Source organism: Hemiscyllium ocellatum, chromosome 2, assembly GCF_020745735.1.
Source record: "Hemiscyllium ocellatum isolate sHemOce1 chromosome 2, sHemOce1.pat.X.cur, whole genome shotgun sequence".
Classification (NCBI taxonomy): domain Eukaryota; kingdom Metazoa; phylum Chordata; class Chondrichthyes; order Orectolobiformes; family Hemiscylliidae; genus Hemiscyllium; species Hemiscyllium ocellatum.
The window spans coordinates 107,328,273-107,351,253 of NC_083402.1; the positions used below are offsets into that span (position 1 = coordinate 107,328,273).

A 22,981-nucleotide genomic window follows, 5' to 3' on the forward strand; every position below is an offset into this window, starting at 1 on the left:
GCTGTTTAAGAAAAGCCCATTCAATTTTGTCAGACCTCAAACCAGTTGCACTGATGATATCATAATCGTCTAGCCCTCACCTTCTCCCCATAACCCTATGTCAGCTCACTGCAACTCATACCTACCTCTCATGGCCCGACATGTACTAATCAACTTAAGCCTCCAGCCACTATTCACAGCGCAGAACCAATTAAACCTATACTATCAATAGAATGTACAAAGAGTTTTGAAACATCCAGTCATTCATACATACTCGCTTAAAGACAGTCTTGTCATGCAGCCTCAGTTGAGAACCCAGACACATTTCAGTCTGTTGAAACAGCTGTACCCCAGGGGAAAACAAATGCTAGATTGACAGTACTTTCCCTGAAATCTAAGTTGCTAATTGCACAATGTTTAATTATGCAAGATGAAGAAGTGTTAAGTGCTTACAATTTCTGCTACTGGGATGGAGGTGTGGAGATCCATAGCATGACATTAGGTGCTTGGTTTTAAACTTTCGTTCCATAAGGTTCTTTCATCCAGTCAATGGTCACAATACTACCAAAATGCTGGGAAACGAGTCATTTAAAAGCTTGTGTAGCTCCATGAAAATTGTAGGGCACTACAGATTGCCTGTCATCACAGAAGAGCCAACCAGGTTGGGAGCTCTGGGTCTGGCCTCATTGCCCATAGTTCTAACCTACACTGTGGAAATTGGGATGCCAGATTGGGGAGATGATATAGAATTAGATCCCACCTGCCATTTCTAGATGTTTACAAGGATGTTGCCAGCATTGGAGAATTTGAGCTATAGGGAGAGGTTGAATAGGCTAGGGATTTTTTTCCCTGGAGTTTCGGAGGCTGAGGGGTGATTTTAGAGGTTTATAAAATCATAAGAGGCATGGATAGGATAAATAAACAAAGTCTCTTCCCTGGGATGGGGGAGTCCAGAACTAGAGGGCACAGGCTGAGGGTGAGAAGGGAAAAGATATAAAAGCCACCTAAGGGGCAAGTTTTTCACACAGAGGGTGGTACATGTATGAAATGAGCTGCCAGAGGAAGTGGTGGAGGCAGGTACAATTGCAACACTTAAAGGGCAGCTGAATGGGTAAATGAATAGGAAGGGTTTGGAGGGATATGGGCCAAGTACTGGCAGGTGGGACTAGATTGGGCTGGGATATCTGGTTGGCATGGACGGGTTGGACTGAAGGGTCTGTTTCCATGTTGTACATTTCTATGACTCTATGTTCACGGAGTCTCACAACTCCCTGAAAACCTAGCACAATGTTACATATCTGTAATCTTTCATTAGACAATCCTGATGAAAATGATACAGACCTGAAATATTAGCTGTTTTTCTCTCCACAGATACTTCAGGACCTATTGAATGTTTCCTGCATTTTCTGTTTTTACACATTTATGGTAACATTCAGTCAAAGGAATTGAACCCAAGAGAGCTGTTATATTTCATGGTGTTGCCAACCTATAGGTTTGACTGGTGATATGACCTGAAAGGGGCAACAAGTGTTTGAATTCTTTTTTATTTAACAACAAATAATTCCAGTGAGTTATGGTCAAAGCTATGCAAGCAATGCAAAGCTTGCAGTAACTAGTTAATGGTGCATTGCATGGTTTACATGTTTCCAGCAGTATTCAGGTACACATATAAAGTTCACCAAATTAGACTGTTATAAACAGATGCACTGGGTGTATACTCTATAGAATCAAGAGAGAAACTACCAATGTATAACTTTCTTGGTAACTTGATAGGAATAGTCGAGAACAGTGGACGTGCAGATCTGACACTCAACACACCACAGTACGATAGTTAGCACGCACCACAGAGCTCTCAAACTTGTGCATTCAAGCACACGTATATGGTGGTTAACCAAGCAGTTCTTGACTGGTTTTCCACTCAAGATAATTGATAGATACAACAGAAGCAGAGTTACTGATATGCAATTACGAATGCCTAAAATTTGGTTTGACACTTCCAAATTTGAATCAGGAACAGATATTTCATCCAATCATACAGCAAAGTTGATACTGACGCATTAAAACTAGATTGAATAATTATAGTTGCCAGAGTCAAGGTTATTTGAGAGTTAGTTAAGTTAGTTTAACCATTGTTAAACAATAAATATTAAAACAGCAGGATGAGGCACGGTGGCACAGTGGTTAGCACTGCTGCCTCACAGCGCCTGAACCCCGGGTTCAATTCCCGACTCAGGTGACTGACTGTGTGGAGTTTGCACATTCTCCCCGTGTCTGCGTGGGTTTCCTCCGGGTGCTCCGGTTTCCTCCCACAGTCCAAAGATGTGCGGGTCAGGTGAATTGGCCATGCTAAATTGCCTGTAGTGTTAGGTAAGGGGTAAATGTAGGGGTATGGGTGGGTTGCGCTTCGGCGGGTCGGTGTGGACTTGTAGGGCCGAAGGGCCTGTTTCCACACTGTAAATCTAATCTAATCTAAGATTATTTCACAGGAATGGAATGGAAAATCTCATGAATGTGAACCTGGCTCAATAATACATACTTGCTTCTCTGCATTGACCAAAACACAATATCAAAAGCCAGGCAAGTTTAGTTCAAGGTTCAATTTGCAGAATGAGATCATCTTGACCACAGTAATGGTTGAGCTAGTCACAATTCCCTGAGGACAGTCTGGGAAGAATGTTCCAACAATTCCAAACTTAAACGACAGTGCAGAGTATAGTCGCTGCTTCGGCCCTCGGACCAGGTTCAGCTACAATTTCACACTGTTGTTGAAAAAGATGGCTGACATGATTGTCAGGAATTTCTTTAGGGGTTCTCCTGATATATTACCAGAGTTTGGTGAAAACTCCCATTTATGCATGTGAATTAGTTTTCTGTGTCCATCCATCAGGTGAACAACTTGAGAGAGATGGCAAAGGTTTCTCAATGCCCTCATATCCAGAAACCTGAGTGAGCACTTTGAGTGGCAAGAAGGGAGGAAAGACTTTTTTAAAAAAGAAAAAGATTATATTTACTTTAAAATGGAAATCAAGACAAGTGCAAAGGAAATTTTAATTTTTCCAATCAACTGCTTGTCTCCTTTTTAAGCACAAGATCAATTTGAAATTCACAGGCAACTCGCCATCAAATATTCATAATTCTAACAGTTACTTCTGCAGCAAATAAGACAACTTGCTCCCAAGCAAACAAAAGAAACTGAATGCCACAGTACTAGATTAGAGTGGTGCTGGAAAAGCACAGCAGAAAATCGACATTTTGGGCAAAAGCCCTTGTAGTCCTGTTTCGATATAAAACATCTGCATGGAATTTAGGAATACTCTGTAGAAGTACAATGCATGTTTTGCAGTTGCCAGCTACAGTGCTGCAACATGCCCACAGCTAAAGAGCAATGGTACATGAAAATCTCAAATCAATTTTACAATTCTCAATCACTTCATCCTTCATACTTTTCACAAACAGTACCATCATTTGAAAAGATACTTCAGCACAGTGGCATGAAATTACAACACTGAAAGGCAACATCGCCATCGCTAATCACTTCCTGATTAAATTCAAAATTCTGTGTGATATTTGCCTTATACTCATTTCAATCTTGGGAACATTTGGCACCCTCATGCTGTCCAGCTAAGAGAACTCAGCTAAAACAAAAGCTTGGAAATGTATAGATCAAATAACACTTGGGGAATGAAAACCATTGATTTGGGTATGAGGACTTTCATTTCTTACAGGGTTTTCACCTCAAGATGGCAAGGAGAAATCAACAACATATGAAATCAACAGAAGAAAGATATTCCAGACACACATGGCTAGAAATCTGAAATATATGGCAAAAAATGTTGGAGAAATTGGACTTGAGACATTATTATAATTGTTTCTTTCTCCACAGGTGTTGCCAGATTCGCCTGGGTTTTTCCAGCATTTTCTCCGTTTTCACTAGTGTGAAAGACACTTTGGCCAGTAGCACATAGGGCAGTATCAAATTGGCCATTCTACTCTATACAGTATCTGATATTTAACTGCCATGAGTTGCAATGGGACTAACCGTCACACACTAGATGTAAAAGGGTAGCCTAGTCAATGGTGCCCAGTTTGCTCCACTGACCAATCTCTTGCCAAGATCTTCTATTTTTAAAAATAAAGGTTATGTTCTAAATCTTCCTTATTCCCTTTTTTCTCATTGCCATCCAACTTAAAGATATTTTCAATACTGTCCTTTCCCTCCTCTTACCATCTGGAATGAGAATGAATCATAGGGCGGTGTGCAATAAGAAGTCCATTCAGTTATTTGCGCTCATGTTGACTGTCTAACAGAGAAACTGAGTTATTGCCATTGCCCACTCTTTACTCAGTCCTGAACACTTTCTACCTTCAACGAGTTATCCAATTTCCTCTTGAAATTTCTGACTGAATCTGTCTCTGTCACATTCTCAGGCAGGGCATTCCAAATTCTAACCACTGCTGCATTCAAAAACATTTTTTTCACAATATCTCCATTGATGCTTTTGTCAATTACTTTAACCTGATGTCTGGGTCTTGAACCTGTTGCCCATTTTCTCTATGTACTCTATCCAGAGATCTCAGTTTTGAACTCCCCATTTACCTCCTCTCAACCTTCTCTTCTCCAAAGAAAACCCCAGCTTCTCAACTCATCCATAAATTGATGCTCCTTACCCATGGAACCACACTCAAACCATTTTTGCACCCTTCCTAATGCCATCACCTCCTGCACTAAAGCGGTGTCCAGATTTAGCCAGAATACTCCAACTGAAGACAAACCAAAGCTTTATGGTGGTGCAAACCAATAGCAAGTTTTAGTTATGAAAAATGTTGCCTTCAATTGATAATTTGTCCAGCAACTACTTTTGTGTTTCAATTCACCTTTAATACCTCTTATGCAGAACAGAAAATGGACACAATTACATAAATGGTTTGGTAGTGTAGGCTGTAAAAGATAAAAGCCAAAATGGTAATGACATTTTAGTCATATTTACTACTAAACTTTTACTTCAATGACATTCAAAAGTACAAATTTTTCCCAAAATTTTCATACGTATACAAGCATCTGAACAAAGTAACCAATTTGTTACGCTAAAAAGCCTGTATCTTGGAGCAGTGGGAACTCGGACTTACTCATCATACTTGATATGATACACAATGTCATCATCAGTAGAATCCACACTGGAAGTAGATGGCGTACAGTCCAAACTATTTGAGGTGGTCCCACTACAGTGCTGTGACTGATCTTGGTCCGAGAGATCTTTAACATTTTGAGTGTGCGCTCTTGTCCTTTCATTTCCACTGGCATCATTTTTTGATGCACTGTTTTTCTGTCCCTTTGTTTTTCGTGTGATATTTACAATGTGAGCTTCAAACCAGGCTCCGATTACCAAATCACGGGCATCCACCAACTCATTTATCTGCAACATAATAGTTAAAAAGGAAATATCAGTAACTTTTCAGATGCAATTACATTCTCTTTATTGGCAACTACTCAAATGGTTTAATTTTTTCCACATTAGCACTAAAACCTCATATAATAAAGATCCGAGATATGCATGGCATTTCATAGGTAACAAGAATGACATCCACAGTGTACACAGTGATGTTAAAAATGGGAAGAAAACAAGTTGATGTATCAGGTCCAACTAGTGGTTCCATTTAAATTTAATTTTTACATATTGACTTGTTTAAATTATGCAAATTAAAAACATTGCCAAGATTGGAACTCGAGATAAAATGATAATACTGAAAATGCTCAAAAGTTCTATCAGCACCTGAGGAGTGAAAAACTGAGTTCACGTTAAAGTCATGTATCAGTTAGAAGCATTAATATTATTTCTTCTGGGGATTTTGCCAGACTGTTGACTATTTAGAAAACTTGCTTATTTTAATTTTTCCTCATACTTGGGCACTAATGCCAAACCAAGAAGCAAACAATGAAAAGTTTTAAGCAACGGAAATTCTAGGGAATAGTAATCATATGAGTTTGCGCATTCCCCCCCATGTCTGCGTGGGTTTCCTGCGGTGCTCCAGTTTCCTTCCACAGTCCAAAGATGTGCAAGTTAGGTGTCACTAGCCATGCTAAATTGCCCTGTAGTATCCAGGGTATGTAGGTTAGGTGTGTTAGCCATGGAAAATATAGGGTAGTGGGATGGGTCTGGGTGGGATGCTCTTCGATGGAGTGTGGACTTGTTGGGCCAAACGACCTGCTTCCACACAGTAGGAACTCTATGAGAAATATCAAATTCAATAAAAAAGTGTAGGTCTAAGATTAAAATATGTATAATCTTATAATTACCTTTACCTAAGTTAACAGTTGGCTAATGTGAACTGGGAATATAGGTAAAAGGTAGACAATAGAGAAGCAATGACAGATATTTTCAAGTGATATTTGTAAAACTCTCAACAAAGATATATTCCATTTAGAAAGAATGACTCTGAGCTGGACACAATGTCCTAAATAACTAATGAAGCTAACGGAGGTATCAAATTGAAAGAAAGGGTATATAATATGGTCAGATTTTAGAAACTAATAAAATGTTTGCCAAAAAGGAAAGTAGTTTGAGAATGAGAAAAAGCTTGCTCAAACAATATGAATTTCCACAAGTATTTTACGAGGAAAATAATTAAAATGAGCACTGGTTCATTAAAGGGTGAGGCTGGGAAACCAACAATGGCAAAGGTGGAAGCCTTGAACAGATATTATGTAGCTGTCTTCTGGAGAAGTGACAAAGCATTACAGGAATATTTGAAAATCAAGAGGTAAAAGGGAGGGGAAATATGAGAATTAAAAGGCTACTAACTCCTCAAGACCTGATGGCCTACAACCTAGGCTCTTAAGAGCTCGTAGAAATAATAGATGTGCGACTGTGGTCTTCCAAAATTCTCCAGATTCTTGAAAGATCAAAGTGGATTGAAAAATTAAAAATGTAATACCTCTATTTAACAAAAAGGAAAAAAGAAAAAAAAATTAAAACCAAATTGGCGTAGCATCTGTCATAGGGAAAATGCTCAAATCCATTATTAAAGAGGCAGGCAGATTCAATAGGGATTTGTAAAAGAGAAGTATTATTGACTAATTCATTGAAGTTCTTTGAGGAAGTAACAAAGTGAATAAAGAGGAACCTATTGATGTGAAGTACCTAGGTTTTAAAAAGGCATTCAATAACACAGTCGAAGAGTGTGGTGCTGGAGAAGCACAGCCAGTCAGACAGCATCCAAGGAGCAGGAAAATCGAAGTTTTGGGCATAACCACTTCATCAGGAATCACAATTATGCCTGAAATGTAGATTCTCCTGCTCTTGGATGATGCCTGACCGGCTGTACTTTTCCAGCACCGCATTCTTTGACCTTATCGGCAGTCTTCACTTTCTCCTATTCAATAACACATCAAAGGTTACTCTTAAAAAACATTAATTGATACAGGATTGGTTAGCTAACAAGAATAAATGGATCATTTATGAATTAGCAAGATGTGACTGGTAGGGTGCCACATGGATCAGAGCATACATCAGGAGTGTATAAAATGTTACATGGATTGACTGCCTACGGATTGTGCGCTTCTTGACAAAACAGAATATATCTGCAAATACATTCAAAGAGCACACAATCTATAGGGAGTCAATCCATGTCACATTTTATACATTCCTACTTTGGAAATTGAACCAGTCTGACTCAAGAATGGAATACAGACAGACTCTAACCTCACATCCTTAATGCATTGTCTGAGCTGAGATACCACCTTTGTTTAAATAAAACCTTAAATTATCTTGGAGTGTGACTTGAAAGTAGTTCTGGGATTTACTCCTTAAATGAATCGAAGCCTGCAACCCATTCTAAAAGATGAAAGGCTTAACAGTCATCTAGACTTGTTCGATATATTGCATCAGTCGTATGACACTATAATCTTTTGCTATAAATTCTGTGTCCTATGATTCTGCCTCACTGGCTACCTGACGAAGGTCCAGTACTCCAAAAGCTAGTACTTCCAAATAAACCTGTTGGAATATAACCTGGTGTGTGAGATCTTTAATTTTGAGAAAAGATGCAATGACATAAGATACACTTAAGATTAAGATCAATTGACCCCTAGGGTGAAGGAACCATGTTACAACAAAAGGATAAGCAGGCTGAGCCTATAAGCTACTGGAACTTAAAAAATTTGTGGGACTTATCAGGGTGGATGCAGAGAGGGAGTTTTCCTTGAGGGAGAAATCAGAACTAAGCAACACTATTCAATGATTTTGGGCCTGTCTTCAGCGGAGGATTTCCGTTCTTTAGAGGGTCTTTGTGAAATTCTCTGCCACGTAGACTAGTGGCAGCTGTGACATTCAAATTAGATTGATCAGATCAATGGATTCAATTGATCTTTGACTGACAGGTGAGTCAAGGTTTTTGAGAATGGATAGGAAAGCATAGTTGAGGCTGCAGCAGATCAGCCACAATCTTATAGAATGAAAGCGCAGAGGGGCTGAATGGTCTATATCTGCTCATAGTACTTCTGTTCTACTCACAAAGTGATCAAGTCAATCACCATTACCATACTGTTAACATTTTAAGGTGTCAGCTGTGCTCAGTCGGTAGCACGGATACCTCCAAATCAATAGATCATAAATTAAAGCCAACCCCAGATTTGTGCGCATAATTCAGCAGACAATCCAATGTCTTACTGATGGAGCATGGTCTTGCTAGAGATACCATCTTGCTGATGAAATGTTAAATTGTCACCCAAAGTGACTGCACGGGCAGATAATAAAGACGTCATGGCATGTTTTGAAGAGCAAGGAAGTTCTTCCTGGTAAACTATCCAATATTGATTCCTCAGCCAACAAATAAAACTGACTATCTGGTTATTTGTATTGCTGCTTGTATGCAAATCAGTTGCTGCTCTTCCTACACAACTTCAGAAGTGGTTCATTGACCGTTTTGCGATGCAATGAGGTTGTGAAGGGTACAAAATACACACAAGTTAAAAAAGAGTGATATGATACTCACAGGAAGTGGATTTTTGGTTCATGGTCCAAGGACTGTCTCTTTGAAGGAGTTAGCTGTTTTCTTAGCTCAGAATTTAGGTTAGGAAGAAGTCGCACTATTGGATACTGCTTATAGTAAGCTTATTGTAGAACAGACTTAAATAATATGATAGCAACAGACGTTTGCAGAGTTCAATTTGATCACAGCACTTTGAGAGGAGATGGTGGCGTGGCGGTAATGTCACTTTCTCTATGTCATTAGACTAGCAATCCAGAGACCTGGGCTCACATGGCTTCAAATTCCACCACATCAGCTGGCAAGAGTTTGAATTCAATTAACCAAAATCTGGAACTGAAAGCTAGCCTCAGTAATGGTGACCATTCTTGATTGTCACAAAAAGCTATTTGTTTCACTAATGTCCTTTAGAGAAGGAAATGTGCCGTCCTCATCTGCCTGGCCTACCTGAGACTCCACAGCCACAGCAATGTACTTGACTCTTAATTGCATTCTGGGCAATTAGACGCTACATCTACCAATAGCACCTACATTGCAATGAAGAATACATTTTCAAAAAATAAAAGATTATGTTGATTCTTTGCACTGTTACCCTGATTTCTTCACAATTGAGATCAGCGATCCAGAGACCAACACACATACACAAGCACAAATACAAAGGGAATAACTCTGTTCCTTGACAAGGGCAGAAACTAGTCCCATTTCTGAAAATAAATTCCACACTCAACACAAGTTTCAAAAAGCACCAAAACCAAACATAGCTTTTTTAAAGAAAAAAAAATCATATTTTTTGTTAAGCTAGAATATGGGAAGTAATCAGCATAATGATCCAAAAGTGCTTTGCCAGAAAGAGAAGCAAGTCAGTTGCTTAGGAAGACAGCAATAAAAAATTCCAGTCACAGAATATTTACTTCAGTATATTTACGAGCTGTATAAAGTCAGTACAGCTGTGTGTTGAATCAATGATGTCTTGTGAACAGGTGGAATCAGAGCGAGCACCAAGGCGAAGTGACGAGAAGCAAAGGATGGAAGTCACTGAAAGCCAATTTAAAAATTCTCTTTCCTTCTTGCGAGCAAGCACACATCAAGCAGGCAAGTAGGAAAAGTGCAATCATTCCACCAGGCCAACCCCCTCCCTGTAATGAACTGCAAAATTGGGCAATTTCTGATTTGAATTGAAAGTAGAATATGAGACACAAGTCAAGTCTGATGTAACCTCGTTCAATCCCAACAGCATTGTCACCAAAAACAAATTAAACAAACATCTGAGGCAGTTAAACTTGCAAGAAGCAGATGCTGAGCCCAGGAAGATCATTGTGAGGAGAGTATGAGAGCTTGACAAGATATACGTGCTTCTAGAAGATTTAATGGAATATTTAAAAACGATTGACAGAAAACTGGAGATGTTGAGAGAAGGAGTTGAGCATCAAGACTGACAGCAGTGAATATTCCATTGCTAATGACAAAACAAAGGAAGGAGGCATGCACACAAAGCCTGATCAAAGAAAACAACACCTACGAAGCAATACTGATCTCGGCCTGTGATGGAGGTGGTTATCCTATGAGAGAAGGTCGGACATACATGAATTCAGGTTTGGAAGAATGAGAGATGACTTATTGAAACATCGAAGATGTTGAAGGGTGTTGAAGGGTGTTGTTTGAATGGATGCTAAAAGAATGTTTCCATTTGTGGCAGAGATGAGAACTTGATGCGCAAATAAAAACTAAGGGATATCCCATTTAAGATGGAGGTGAGAATGTTTTTTCTGAGAGAGTTATATCTGTGGATCTTTCTTCCCCAGAGAGGGACGGGGTTATTTAATTTTTTTTTTAGGGTACAGCTTCACTGACTTTGTTAGTTATGAATCTCAGATTATCAGGATTAGATGAGAAGCCCACAAATCAATTAGTGGTGATCTTAGTGAATGGGGTACATGCTTATGAATTAATTCCTTGCTCCTAAATGGCAAGCTCACATGGATGATGCTGTAGAGGTAGTGCTAGAGAAAAGGGATTTTAACTTAATGCTGAGGGAGAATTAAAGGAAAAAAATAAAGTTTATTGAGGACATGATGATGGGTAAACAGCAATTAATACAGGACATAATGGTAGTAGAGTTTTAGCAAAGATATGGAGAGTTAAGGTTAAGACATCACAAGAACACAAAGTATCTGAATTACTAAGAAATGCTTAAGTAACACTGCTATAGATAGGTTGAACTAAACTCAGGAAGGCAGCAACATTATATCACTAAAAGAAAGTGGTCTTGATGACTGATCATAGCCAACCCAACATGAAAACTGCAAACATTTAAGTTCAATTCAAGACAATCCGATAGCGATGCAATCGGTAGTCAGGGAGTACAAAGGCCGAAGATGAAGTCTTTATTCTTCTGAGGAAGTTATCAAGAAAGTTCAAAGCCTTGGTGTCTGATAGCACAGAAGTATTCAAGGAGATAAAAGAGATGAAGGGACGATAAGAGCTTTGAGTCAGTGTCAATATGAATGATAGTCATATGCTCAAGTTGATTCACGCTTTATGATAATACACTACATTTATACAATATACTAGCTTATGAATTGCATTGCAGCCAGAATCCAGTCAAAAATTTTTCCCTAATGGTTCAAAAGCATCCCAATAAGAAAAAGACATGTCTCCAATATAGATATTACGTTGGATCAAAACATTTTGACTATTTGTTATTTGAAATAATCACAAAATCACAAGGAAGATTTCTCAAGGATTCACAAGTTCCCCACCTTCTCTCCCTCACTCTCCATCTGAGGTTGCTTCTTGTCCAGACTTTACACACATGTGGGTAGCTAAACTACACCGTTTCAGCTGTCAGCAATAATCTCTGCACACAGACCAAACACTCCAAGGAAATGACCTTGCCTCGATGTTCAATCCTGTTATTTTAAATTAATGACCATCAGAGCATTCAAATACTTAAAGAAAAAGTGAATTATTGCTCATCTTTCAGTTACATTTAGCCAAGATTAAAAAGTCTCCACAAGGTCACAGCATATGGTCTTCTATACATCGCATGTACGCCAAGTAGAGGTTACAACCTCCTCCATTATATTTCGAATTTGCTGCTTGTTTGTGCCTTCCATTTTTGTTTATTCATTTGTGGGACATCAGTGTTGTAGGCTAGCCAGCATTTATTAGCTGTCGCTAGTTGCCCTTTGGAAGGTGGTAGTGAGTTGTCTTCTTGAACCGCTGCAGTTCACATGCTGTAGGTGGACCAACAATGCCCTTAGTGAAGAAATTCCAGGGTTTTGACTCAGTGACAGTGAAGGAGCGATGATCTAAGTCAGGATGGTATGTAGTTTGGAGAGGAACTTGCAGGTGATGTTCTGTATCTGCTGCCCTTCACCTTCTAGATAAGAAGTGGTTGTGGTTTTGGAAGGTGCTGCCTCAGGATCTTGACTGAATTTCTGCAGTGCATCTGTAGATAGTACATACTGCTGCTACTGAGCGTCAGTGGTGGAGAGAGTGGATACTTATGGATGCAGTGTCAATCAAGTGAGCAGCTTGGTCCTGGATTCTTGAGTGTTGTTGGGCTGCACCCATCCAAACAAGTGGAGAGCATTCTACCACATTGACTTGTACCTTCTAGTTGGTGCACAAGCTTTGCTGAGTCAAGAGGTGAATTACTTATTGCAGCATTCTTAGCTTCTGACCTGTTCTCATTGCCACAGTGTTTATGTGGTAAGTCCAGTTGAGTTTCTGGTCAATGGTTACCCAACAATGATGATAGTGGGTGATTCAGTGGTGTTAACATCATTGATTGTCAAGGGGTGGTGGTTAGATTATCTTATTGGATACAATCATTGCCTGGCATGTGTATGACACTTGTGCCCATGCAAGGATATTGCCCAGGCCTTGTTATATTCGAATACTGACTGCATCAGTATCTGAGGAGTTACAAATGGTACTGAACATTGGCAAACATGCTTAAATCTGACCTTATGATGGAGACAAGGTTATTGTTGTAGCAACTGAACATAGTTGGGATTGGGATACTATCCGGAGGAACTCCTGCAGAGATATACTGGAACTGAGATGACTGACCTCCAAAAATCACAGCCATCCTCCTATCTGTCAACTGTGACTTCAACTCACGGAGTGCTTGCTTCCGAAACCACTGCCTCCAATTTTGCTAGAGTTCCTTGATGCCAAACTTGGTTGAATGTGGTTTTGAAGTCAAAAGCTGACACTCTCACCTCCCCTCTGGAATTCAACTCTTTTGCCTATGTTCAAATCAAGGCTGTAATGAGGTCAGGAGCTGAGTGGCCCTGGCCGAAGCCAAACTGGGTGTCACTGTTTAGATTAGATTAGATTCCCTACAGTGCATAAACAGGCTCTTCAGCTCAACAAGTCCACACCGACCCTCCAAAGAGCAACCCACCCAGATCCACTCTCTCTGACTAATACACCTAATCTAATGCTCCTTCCTGATGAAGGGCTTTTGCCCGAAATGTCAATTTTCCTGCTCCTCGGATGCTGCCTGAACTGCTATGCTTTTCCAGCACCACTCTAATCTAGCAGCTGGTTTCCAGCATCTGCAGTCCTTGTTTTTACCTCATGCACCTAACATTGTGGGCAAGTTAGCATGGCCAATTCACCTGACCTGTACATCTTTGGACTGTGGGAGAAAACTGGCGTACCCAGAGGAAATCCACGCAGACATGGAAAGAACGTGCAAACTCCATACCGACAGTCACCCAAGGTTGGATTCAAACCCAGGTCCCTGGTGCTGTGAGGCAGCAGTGCTAACCACTGAGCCACTGTGCCACCTTCCATCACTTTACTGATAATTGAGAGGAGACTGACAGAGCAGTAATTGGCCAGGTTGGATTTGTCTGCTTCTTTAACTACATATCTGAGCAACCTACTCCAGTGAGGACTGCAGATGCTGGAGTTCCGAGTCAAGTGTTAGGAAAGCACAGCAGGTCAGGCAGCATCTGAGGAACAGGAGAATCGACGTTTCGGACATAAGCCCTTCATCAGGAATGAGCCCCTCATTCCTGATGAAGGGCTTGTGCCCAAAACGTCAATTCTCCAGCTCCTCCTATGCTGCATGATCTGTGGTACTTTTCCAATCTACCTATCATCAGGGAGATGCTGGTGTTTTATTGTACTGGAACAGCATGGCTAAGGGTGCAGCCGGAATGTTGTCAGGACCCATAGCCATTGCAATATTAAGTTCCTCTGTCTTTTTCTTGATATTACATGGAGTGAATTAAATTAGCTGAAGACTAGTATCTCTGATGTTGGGGACAACTGGAGGAGGCCAAGATGGCTGAAGATTGCTACAAATGCTCCTGATTTATCTTTTTCACTGACTTGTTGGGCTCTTCCATCATTGAGGAGGGAACATGTGTGGTCCTCCAGTGAATTATTTAATTGTCCATTACCATTCATGAATGGATACGGCAGAGATTAACTCTGTCTTTCACTTGGTGCTTTTGCTGTTTTGCAGCTTCATCAGGTTGACAGCTCATTTTTAGTTTTATTTGGTGTTGCTCCTACCATGCTCTCCTGCACTCTTCATCGAACTAGGGTTGATCCTCTGGCTTGGTGGTAATGATCGAGTGGGGGATATGCTCGGCTATGAGTTTGCAGATTGTACTGGAGTACAATTCTGCTATGGTTAACGGCCCACAGTGCCTCCTGGATCCCCAAACTTCAGTTACTAGATCAGTTTGAACTCTATCACATTTAGCATGTTTATCCTGCCATATATCATGACAGAGGTTATTCTCAATGTGAAGGTGGAACATAATCACCAACAAGGACTATGCACTAGTCACTCTTACTGATACTGTCATGAACAAATGCATCTGCAGCTGGCAGACTGGTAAGGATGAGGTCAAGTATATTTTTTTCTCTTGTTGATTCCATCATCACCTGTTGCAGACCCAGTCTAACAGCTACATCCTTTAGGATCAATCAGTTCATGCAATCATCCTACTGCCATGCCACTCTTGGTGGTAGGCGCTGAAATCTTGTACCAGAGTACATTATGTGCCCTTGCCAATCTCAGTGCTTCCTCCAATTGTTGTTCAACTTGAGGAGCACTGATTGACCAGCGAAGGGAGAATAGGGCGGCACGGTGGCACAGTGGTTAGCACTGCTGCCTCACAGCGCCAGGGACCTGGGTTCAATTCCCACCTCAGGCGACTGTGTGGAGTTTGCACGTTCTCCCCGTGTCTGCGTGGGTTTCCTCCGGGTGCTCCGGTTTCCTCCCACAGTCCAAAGATGTGCTGGTCAGGTGAATTGGCCATGCTAATTTGCCCGTAGTGTTAGGTAAGGGGTAAATGTAGGGGTATGGGTGGGTTGCGCTTCGGCGGGTCGGTGTGGACTTGTTGGGCCGAAGGGCCTGTTTCCACATTGTAAGTGATCTAATCTAAACTATGTTACATGGTAACCACAGGAGGTTTTCTTGTCCGTATTTAACCTGAAGCCATGAGGTTTCATGAAGTCTAGAGTCAACGTTGAGGGCTCCCTGAACAACTCACCAATTGTATCCCACTGTGTCATCACCTCTGTGGGGTCTGTCCTGCCAGTGGGACAAGACAAATCCAGGGCTAGTGATCTCTGGGACATAGTCTGTAAGGTATGATTTTGTGAATATGACCATGTTGAGCTGTTGTTTCACTAGGCTGTAAGACAGCTCTCCCAATTTTAGCGCGAGATGTTAGAGAGATGACTTTGCAGGGCTGACAGGGCTGATTCTGCTGCTGTCCTTTCCAGTGCCGAGGTCAATGGCAGGTGACCTGTCTAGTTTTACTTCTTTGAGATACTTCGTAGCAACTATTACAACTGAGTGGCTTGCTCAGCTATTTCAGAAGGCAATTGAGAGCCAACCATACTGCTGTGGGTCTGGAGGCACAAGTAGGACAAAATAGGTGAGGATGGCAGACTTCTTTCCCTGAAGGACATTAGTGCGCCAGACTGGTTTTCCAACGAACGGCTTCATGGTCATCAGTAGATTCCTAATTCCAGATATAATGCATTGAATTGAAATTCTACTACCTGCCATGGCTGTATCTGAATCTCCAAAACATTAACTGAGTTTCTTGATTAATAACTGAGCAATAAAAAAAAACCACAAGGCTATCACCTCCCCTTATTATCAATTATCACAAGATCAAAACTTCAGCGAATCATTTATGAAGATTTCTCAATGTTGTTTTGCTACATTCAATCTTTGTGGCACCACCTTGGTATTAATACAACCAACATTACCTGCTATCATTTCTCTCCTTGCACCTATATAATCATTGTTCAAATCCTCCTAAACCTTCTAATATGCTACCATTGGTGGGGTCTATAAAAACACTACAAGTTTCCATGTATCTCAATGACAACTGGCTTTAATACATGGCCTTGTGTCTTCCCAATTCATCTGTGGCCCAAGAATTCCTGTTCAACAACTGTCCATTCCTTGAACTCTATCCACTTGTATATCAAACTGCCATTAGACGCTAAGGTCAACATGCTGTCCCTAACCAGCCAATACAGATCTATACTCTAAACTGCACATATCTAAGAAAAATATAGTCACTCCTTTAAACACATTCAGCTTGTCATCAGTTTTCATTGCACCTCTGAAGTCACTGCAATCACTTCACTTTACAGATAGCAAACAAATTATTTTACACAGCACCTTTAATGTTTTAAAACATATTTTCCAGTATTAGTCAAGCTAGTGGTTCCAGCTAATTGTGGATTCCTCCCACCTTAGTCCAATGTTTCACTCTAACTTATTTGTTTGTCTAGACCGAATCTAATGAGGCCGAACCTCCACATCCTGTTCAGTTCTACTTCAATCTTCACATTCAATCATTTTGACTCTACTCTCTCCATCAAACATCATGCATTCATTGCTGCTCATTCACTCTACCTTCATCACAACAGTGCTCTTGTAGTCTCTCAAGACTCATCCTGAACAAACTCAAACTTACCACCCACATCATGTCCTGTATGAGTCTTTTCAGCCATCAGCTCAACTGTGAAATCTTCACTTAACTGCTAAAGTGTCTACGCATTTCTTTCAAAGTAATCATTAATCCAGCTTACCCCTACAACCTCCTGTGACCCTATACCCACCTACACCTGTCAGGAATGGCTCGCTACATTCCAATGTCCCTTAAAGTAATTCAATTAATTGGAGAAAAGACTGATGATAGCAATCTGTGACTTTTGCAATGTTTATTTTTGCGGAGAATCCAAGTACTGCAAATATAAAACAACTCAAAAGAAAAGAGCTTACATTTTGTTCCTTCCCTGAATAATTATAGCAGGCAAGTGCCTGTTTTTTTTCCTCGTTCCACAAGTTAACTATAAGGAATGTAGAGTAAGATTAAACAAGGAATAGCATGACATTAAAGTGCTTGTTGCATAGCACGGGTTTCCAAAGTGACAAGGAAAATGTCATTCACAAACATAGTTCTCTCTTCAGAGAAATCAAGTAAAGCCCCTGTAAAATGAATGGCCAGTTATAATTAAAATTACCGATATAAATGTGTATAGAGATAAATGCTCCAATTCAAGAAATTCTATACCTCTCCATTTAAAACCTCTCTCTCCAGCCAGCTTTTAGACACAACTTTAAAAAACAGTACTATGCAATGAACGCACCCCAAGTGACTGTCAGTAAAGAGTTAATTGCATTACCAAAAGACAAATAGTTTCCCCTTGTCAATATTTTTGCCACTACCCAAAGCAGGAAGGAAAATTCTGCTTAAAGTCATACAGATTTTCTTGTTAGGATCAGGCAAATAATAATACTGGTATGGTCCATCACTAAAGCTTAATCAAGACAGCAAACATCTGACTGACTTGACTCAGTTTCATCGATATCACTGATGCAGCATTCTTATGACCTTGAATGAGAATTGATTCTGATTTGTGGTCACACATCCACAACCCAATGCAGTAACAGAAGTCATCAACTTGCAATCATTTGGAACGAAGCCAATCAGGGTACTGGTTGCATAAATCATTATTTCCTTACAACCATGTCTGTGATTTGGACTTTAGTGGTCACTACTCCTGACATTACATCACGTTATCGTTACACGCACAAATGAGCTATTGAAGGCTAGCCACAGAAAACCAATGAGTACAGAACATCTTTGCAAAAAGATACTCAACCTTGAATTCTTCACCCAGCTTATTCAGCCACGCATTAAATCTTGTAATCTAATCCTTTTTTTTCCTAAGTGACAGTGCATGAATGCTGATGTGCATTATACTATAAAGTTTTATTTACATTGTGCAATTAGCCCAAGGCATGACCATAAACTTAACATCTCAGCAAACAGCTACAATCAAGTGTAAAATTATCCAACTGGGGATGGGGCTAGGGGGAACCTTGCAGGGTTGAAAATCTTATCCACCAGGGCTTAATTCAAGCTTAAGGTGGTGGGCTAAACAGCTGCTGGTTACTGGGCAGTTTTCTGAAGAGGATAGAGCTAGAGAGCAACCACATTTCTAAGTGTGTGGAACAGAAAGGTCCAAAGTGAAAGATCTCTAGAATTCCAAAGATATTAAACTGTGATTGAATATTTAAAATATGGAACAGAATCTAAACACAAAAAATAGGAAGGACATACACACCAAGGGGGTAAAGAGCAATATTAGCAGCCATTATTGTTACGACGGTCATATTTAATATTACTTGAAGGACTTACATTTTGAAAAGTTGTGGAAAGGAATACGTTTCTTTAAAAGATGTAATTGTAAGTTCATTGTTTTGATTTAAAACAAAGCTTTCTAAAAATCACACGAGTGGTGATAACTGCTTGCTTTATTGAGAAACATGCTATGGCAGCTTTTCATAGATTCGCAGAATCATCACAGAATCCCTCCAGTGTGGAAACAGGCCATTTGGCTTAACCAGTCCAGATCAACACAAGAATAACTCTCTGAACACCAACTAGCCACGAAATAACACGACCAGCTATCCTTAGTAGCCAAACACGCAGATGACAAGCAACATGAGTTCCTCTGGGACAACACTACTATTATAGGACAAGCTGAAAAATGTGTTGCTGGAAAAGCGCAGCAGGTCAGGCAGCATCCAAGGAGCAAGAGAATCGGCGTTTCGGGCATAAGCCCTTCTTCAGCCCTTATAGGACAAGCCAAACAGAGAACAGCCAAGGAATTCCTAGAGGCAAGGCACTCGTCCACAGATTCTATCAACAAACACATTGACCTGGACCCAATATACCGGCCACTGCAGCAGACAGGTGGAACCGACAACCAGAAGCAGCGGAGACAAGCCACTATAAATGCCGGAGGAAACATCACAGAAGCACTTCAAAGGAGGCTCCCAAGCATTGAGGATGTCACCTAGACAGGGGACGAAACGTCTGCAACACAAATTCCCAGCTCGGCGAACAGAATCACAACAACGAGCACCAGAGCTACAAATCTTCTCACAAACTTTGGAGGACAACATTCTCACCCACTTGTCAACACTGAAGGAAGCCGCACCTTCAGCTGATCATCTCCACAGGTACTCCGCTATATTAGAAGCACTGCATCGCGAATTTTCAAGGCGATTTCAAGACTTTAAAATGGTTGAGAATGAAATGCATATGACTTTTTTCCCCATTTACATGCAATGTGGAGAATGCATCTAGTGTTGTTCAGCTTGAACTCATTGATCTGCAGTCTGACACACTTCTGGCAGAGTAGTTTAGGTCAGTCTCATTGCTTGATTTTTACTCTTCCCTCAAAGAGGAGAACTTTCCACACATGAGGAGGCGTGTTCAGAAGATTCTAGTCCTCTTTGGATCTACTTATATATGCAAACAGACATCCTCAGTGATGAAGTTCAACAAATCCAAATACAGATCCTCTATCACTGATGATCACCTCTCAGCTGCCCTTCGCATATCCACCTCAGACATTCAACCAGACTTCAGTGCGCTTGTTCAAACCCAAAACAGACTGCATTTTTCTCACTAAACAAGTAAAATGAACTGAAAAACATCAAAAGCACTTATTGTTTTTTGTATAGAGTTGTTTGTCGTTTGTAATACTGAACAATAATGAAACAACTTTTCATTATTGGTTTGCGAGATTAACACGTTAAAAATAAAATGAAATACTGAAATTATTGTTCTTACTGTTTATTTCTTCTATATTTGACCTACTCCACAATTTCATATCTTTATTGTAACAGAATATCCTTATTCTTTGGATTATAAGTTTCAGTGCAAAACGATATAATTTAGTACTTTTTATAATGGGAGAAAATTAATACTGAGCAGGATTATGTTCAACTTATTGTTGGTTCGGCCCTCCAACACAACTCAGGTTTCTCACGTAGCCCCTTGGAAGAATTAATTGCCCACCCCTTGGCTAGAGTGAGAATTCATTAGAAGATACTTCAAAGTCACCCAGTCCAAATTCAATAGATTTTAGGTTACTTCGGAAGTATATGTGGAAATGAAGATCTTCTAACCACTATCCTCCTTTTCGACAGAATGCTGCCGAAAGTGCTGGTGGATTAAAAGTATTACATTGCGACTTAAAAAGGGAGAGCAGAATAAATCAACCAACCACAGACCAATCTGTCCAAGGTTTATGATGGGAAAACATCAGTGTCAAATTTAAGTTGCGTTTTGAAAAGCATGGGCGAATAAATGAGAGTATGCACAGATTTATGAAAGACATCTCATGTTTGAATCACATTGGTGAAGTTATACAATAAGAGTAATTCATGAGCAGCAGCATGTTTGATAAGATGCATGGCTTTCAAAAGACTGTATCCAAGTACCACCTAGAACACAGAACATAGAAAAATACAGCGCAGTACAGGCCCTTCGGCCCTCGATGTTGCACCGATCCAAGCCCACCTAATCTACACTAGCCCACTATCCTCCATATGCCTTTCCAATGCTCGTTTAAATGCCCATAAAGAGGGAGAGTCCACCACTGTTACTGGCAGGGCATTCCATGAACTCACGACTCGCTGAGTAAAGAATCTACCCCTAACATCTGTCCTATACCTACAACCCCTTAAGTTAAAGCTATGACCCCTCGTAATAGCTGACTCCACACTCCTGAAATATATTTGTCAACAGAATCGAAGCCAATGGGATTAAAGAGACAGTGATACCATGGATAAAGAATTGGCCAAATAAGAAAAAGGCAAATAGTTGTGAAAAATTTCTTTGAAAGAAGACACGAATATGGTGGGTTTTTGCAAGAGACGGCATTCTGCTTGGATATTAATGATTTGGATATTTAGTTTGCAGACAGTAGAAAAATGGGAGGAGTTATAATTATTGAGGAGAATGAGAGTGGCATTGCAGCTCAGTGGTTAGTACTGCTGCCTCACAGCACCAGGGACCAGAGTTTGATTCCAGCCTTCTGCAACTACCTGCTTGGAGTTTGCACATTCGCTTGATATCTAGATGGGATTCCTCCAGGTTTCCTCCCACCATCGAAAGGTGTGCAGGTTATGTGGCTCTCGTGTCCGTGGGCTGTTTAGGCTAGGTGGATTAGCCATGGTAAATGCAAGACTACAGACACAGGGGAGGAGTCTGGGTGGATGCTCTCAGGACTGGTGCAAACTTGGTTGGCTGATGGGCTCCTTCTGCACTGTAGGGGTTCTATAATTTTGTAAGAAAGTAAGAGAATTCCTGAAAGACAGACTGGTGAAATTGGTGGACATATGGCAGATAAAACTGAAGTGTTCGATTTTGGTGAGGAGGATGAGGGACAGCAACAGAAGGTAATGTGTCAAATTCCTGAACGAAATGTAGGAACAGAGATATATGGACACAAATCATTAAATGGTAGCAAATCAAGCTGAGAAGGCCATTTCCAAACTCAAGCAAATAATTGCGTAAACAAGTAGAAATTGTTTCCAGTGACAAAAGTGTTGATAGCAAGACAAACACCAATTTAAAGCAATTGGCTCAAGACAATGGTCAATATGAAATCTGTTTTTGGATCTGGAATGTTCTGGAAGGTAGTAACAGCAATAGCTCATATTCAAAACAAAACTCAATATTTTAAGGAGAAAATTGTACAGGTCTTTTGGGAATGAATAGAATGCAAAATTCATTCAAGAGCTGACAAAAGCACGATGGGCCTAACAGCCTTCCTCTCTGTTCTATCATTCGGATTCCACTGAATGTCACTGAACTTCCATAAGCACTCACTTCACCACCATAACCTCTTTGATTGACTGGTCAACTCTATTCTGCAACAGGCATTGCTAACGGCTTGGCTAATCAATAATGCAAAGGTGCCAAGTTATCGCAGGTTAAAATCAGCAGAAAATAGGAGGAATGTTAGAAAATTTGAAGAGCGAGGAATGCTTTAGCAGGTAACTCAGTATTTGCTTCGTGTTTTTCAATCCTCTCCATCAATCTGTTTACGTATCAGTCCCTAAATTAGAAGAATTTGGATATACAGAGCGTTGAAACTTCAAGACTGCAACTGTACTTTACTTGGTAGATCCAGATAGTAATGTTAAGGAGAGGTGCAGCTGTTAATTCACGGAATTAGCTTGTAAACAATGTATGAAAGTAAGAGCACATAGGAATGACTTAGTCACCATACACCAACCAAAAAAGGGAAGGAAACATTCTACAACACCAACTACGTTCAACAAGTGATGTCAATGTCGAAAGTTCATCGCCTAACCGACTGACTGGACTGTTACATTTTTTTGTCTTTTCTTTTCCAGAAATAAAAGTGAAGAACCAAGATTGAATGCATTAAAAAAAAATCAGATGTTGAGGCAAAGTCTGGGTTTTGAAAATGGCGAGCAGGAGGAGAGAATGAGGGAGGTTGGGAGCTGGGGACCCACGAATCAAATGTGATAAATGGACGGAGAGTATACAATGAGTCTCAATTTCACCACAGTATGGATTATGCAGAAGACACACACAACTGGCACTTCAAAGAAATGAGTTGCATTCAGAGTAGCAATGACTGCAGTAGTGTTGGTGAGAACGCAACCGTCTCTCCAAACAAG

General features: G+C 40.4%; 1 protein-coding gene across 2 annotated transcripts in view; it reads right to left on the reverse strand.

Annotated features, from left to right (window-relative positions):
* LOC132824474 (E3 ubiquitin-protein ligase UHRF1-like) overlaps positions 1 to 22,981 on the reverse strand; it is a 177,086-nt gene that overhangs the window by 98,263 nt on the left and 55,842 nt on the right. For both annotated transcript variants that reach the window (XM_060839043.1, XM_060839034.1), the window contains one exon: positions 5,107 to 5,393. In XM_060839043.1, the coding sequence (XP_060695026.1) occupies positions 5,107 to 5,393 (287 nt within the window). The remainder of the gene's footprint in view (positions 1 to 5,106; positions 5,394 to 22,981) is intronic.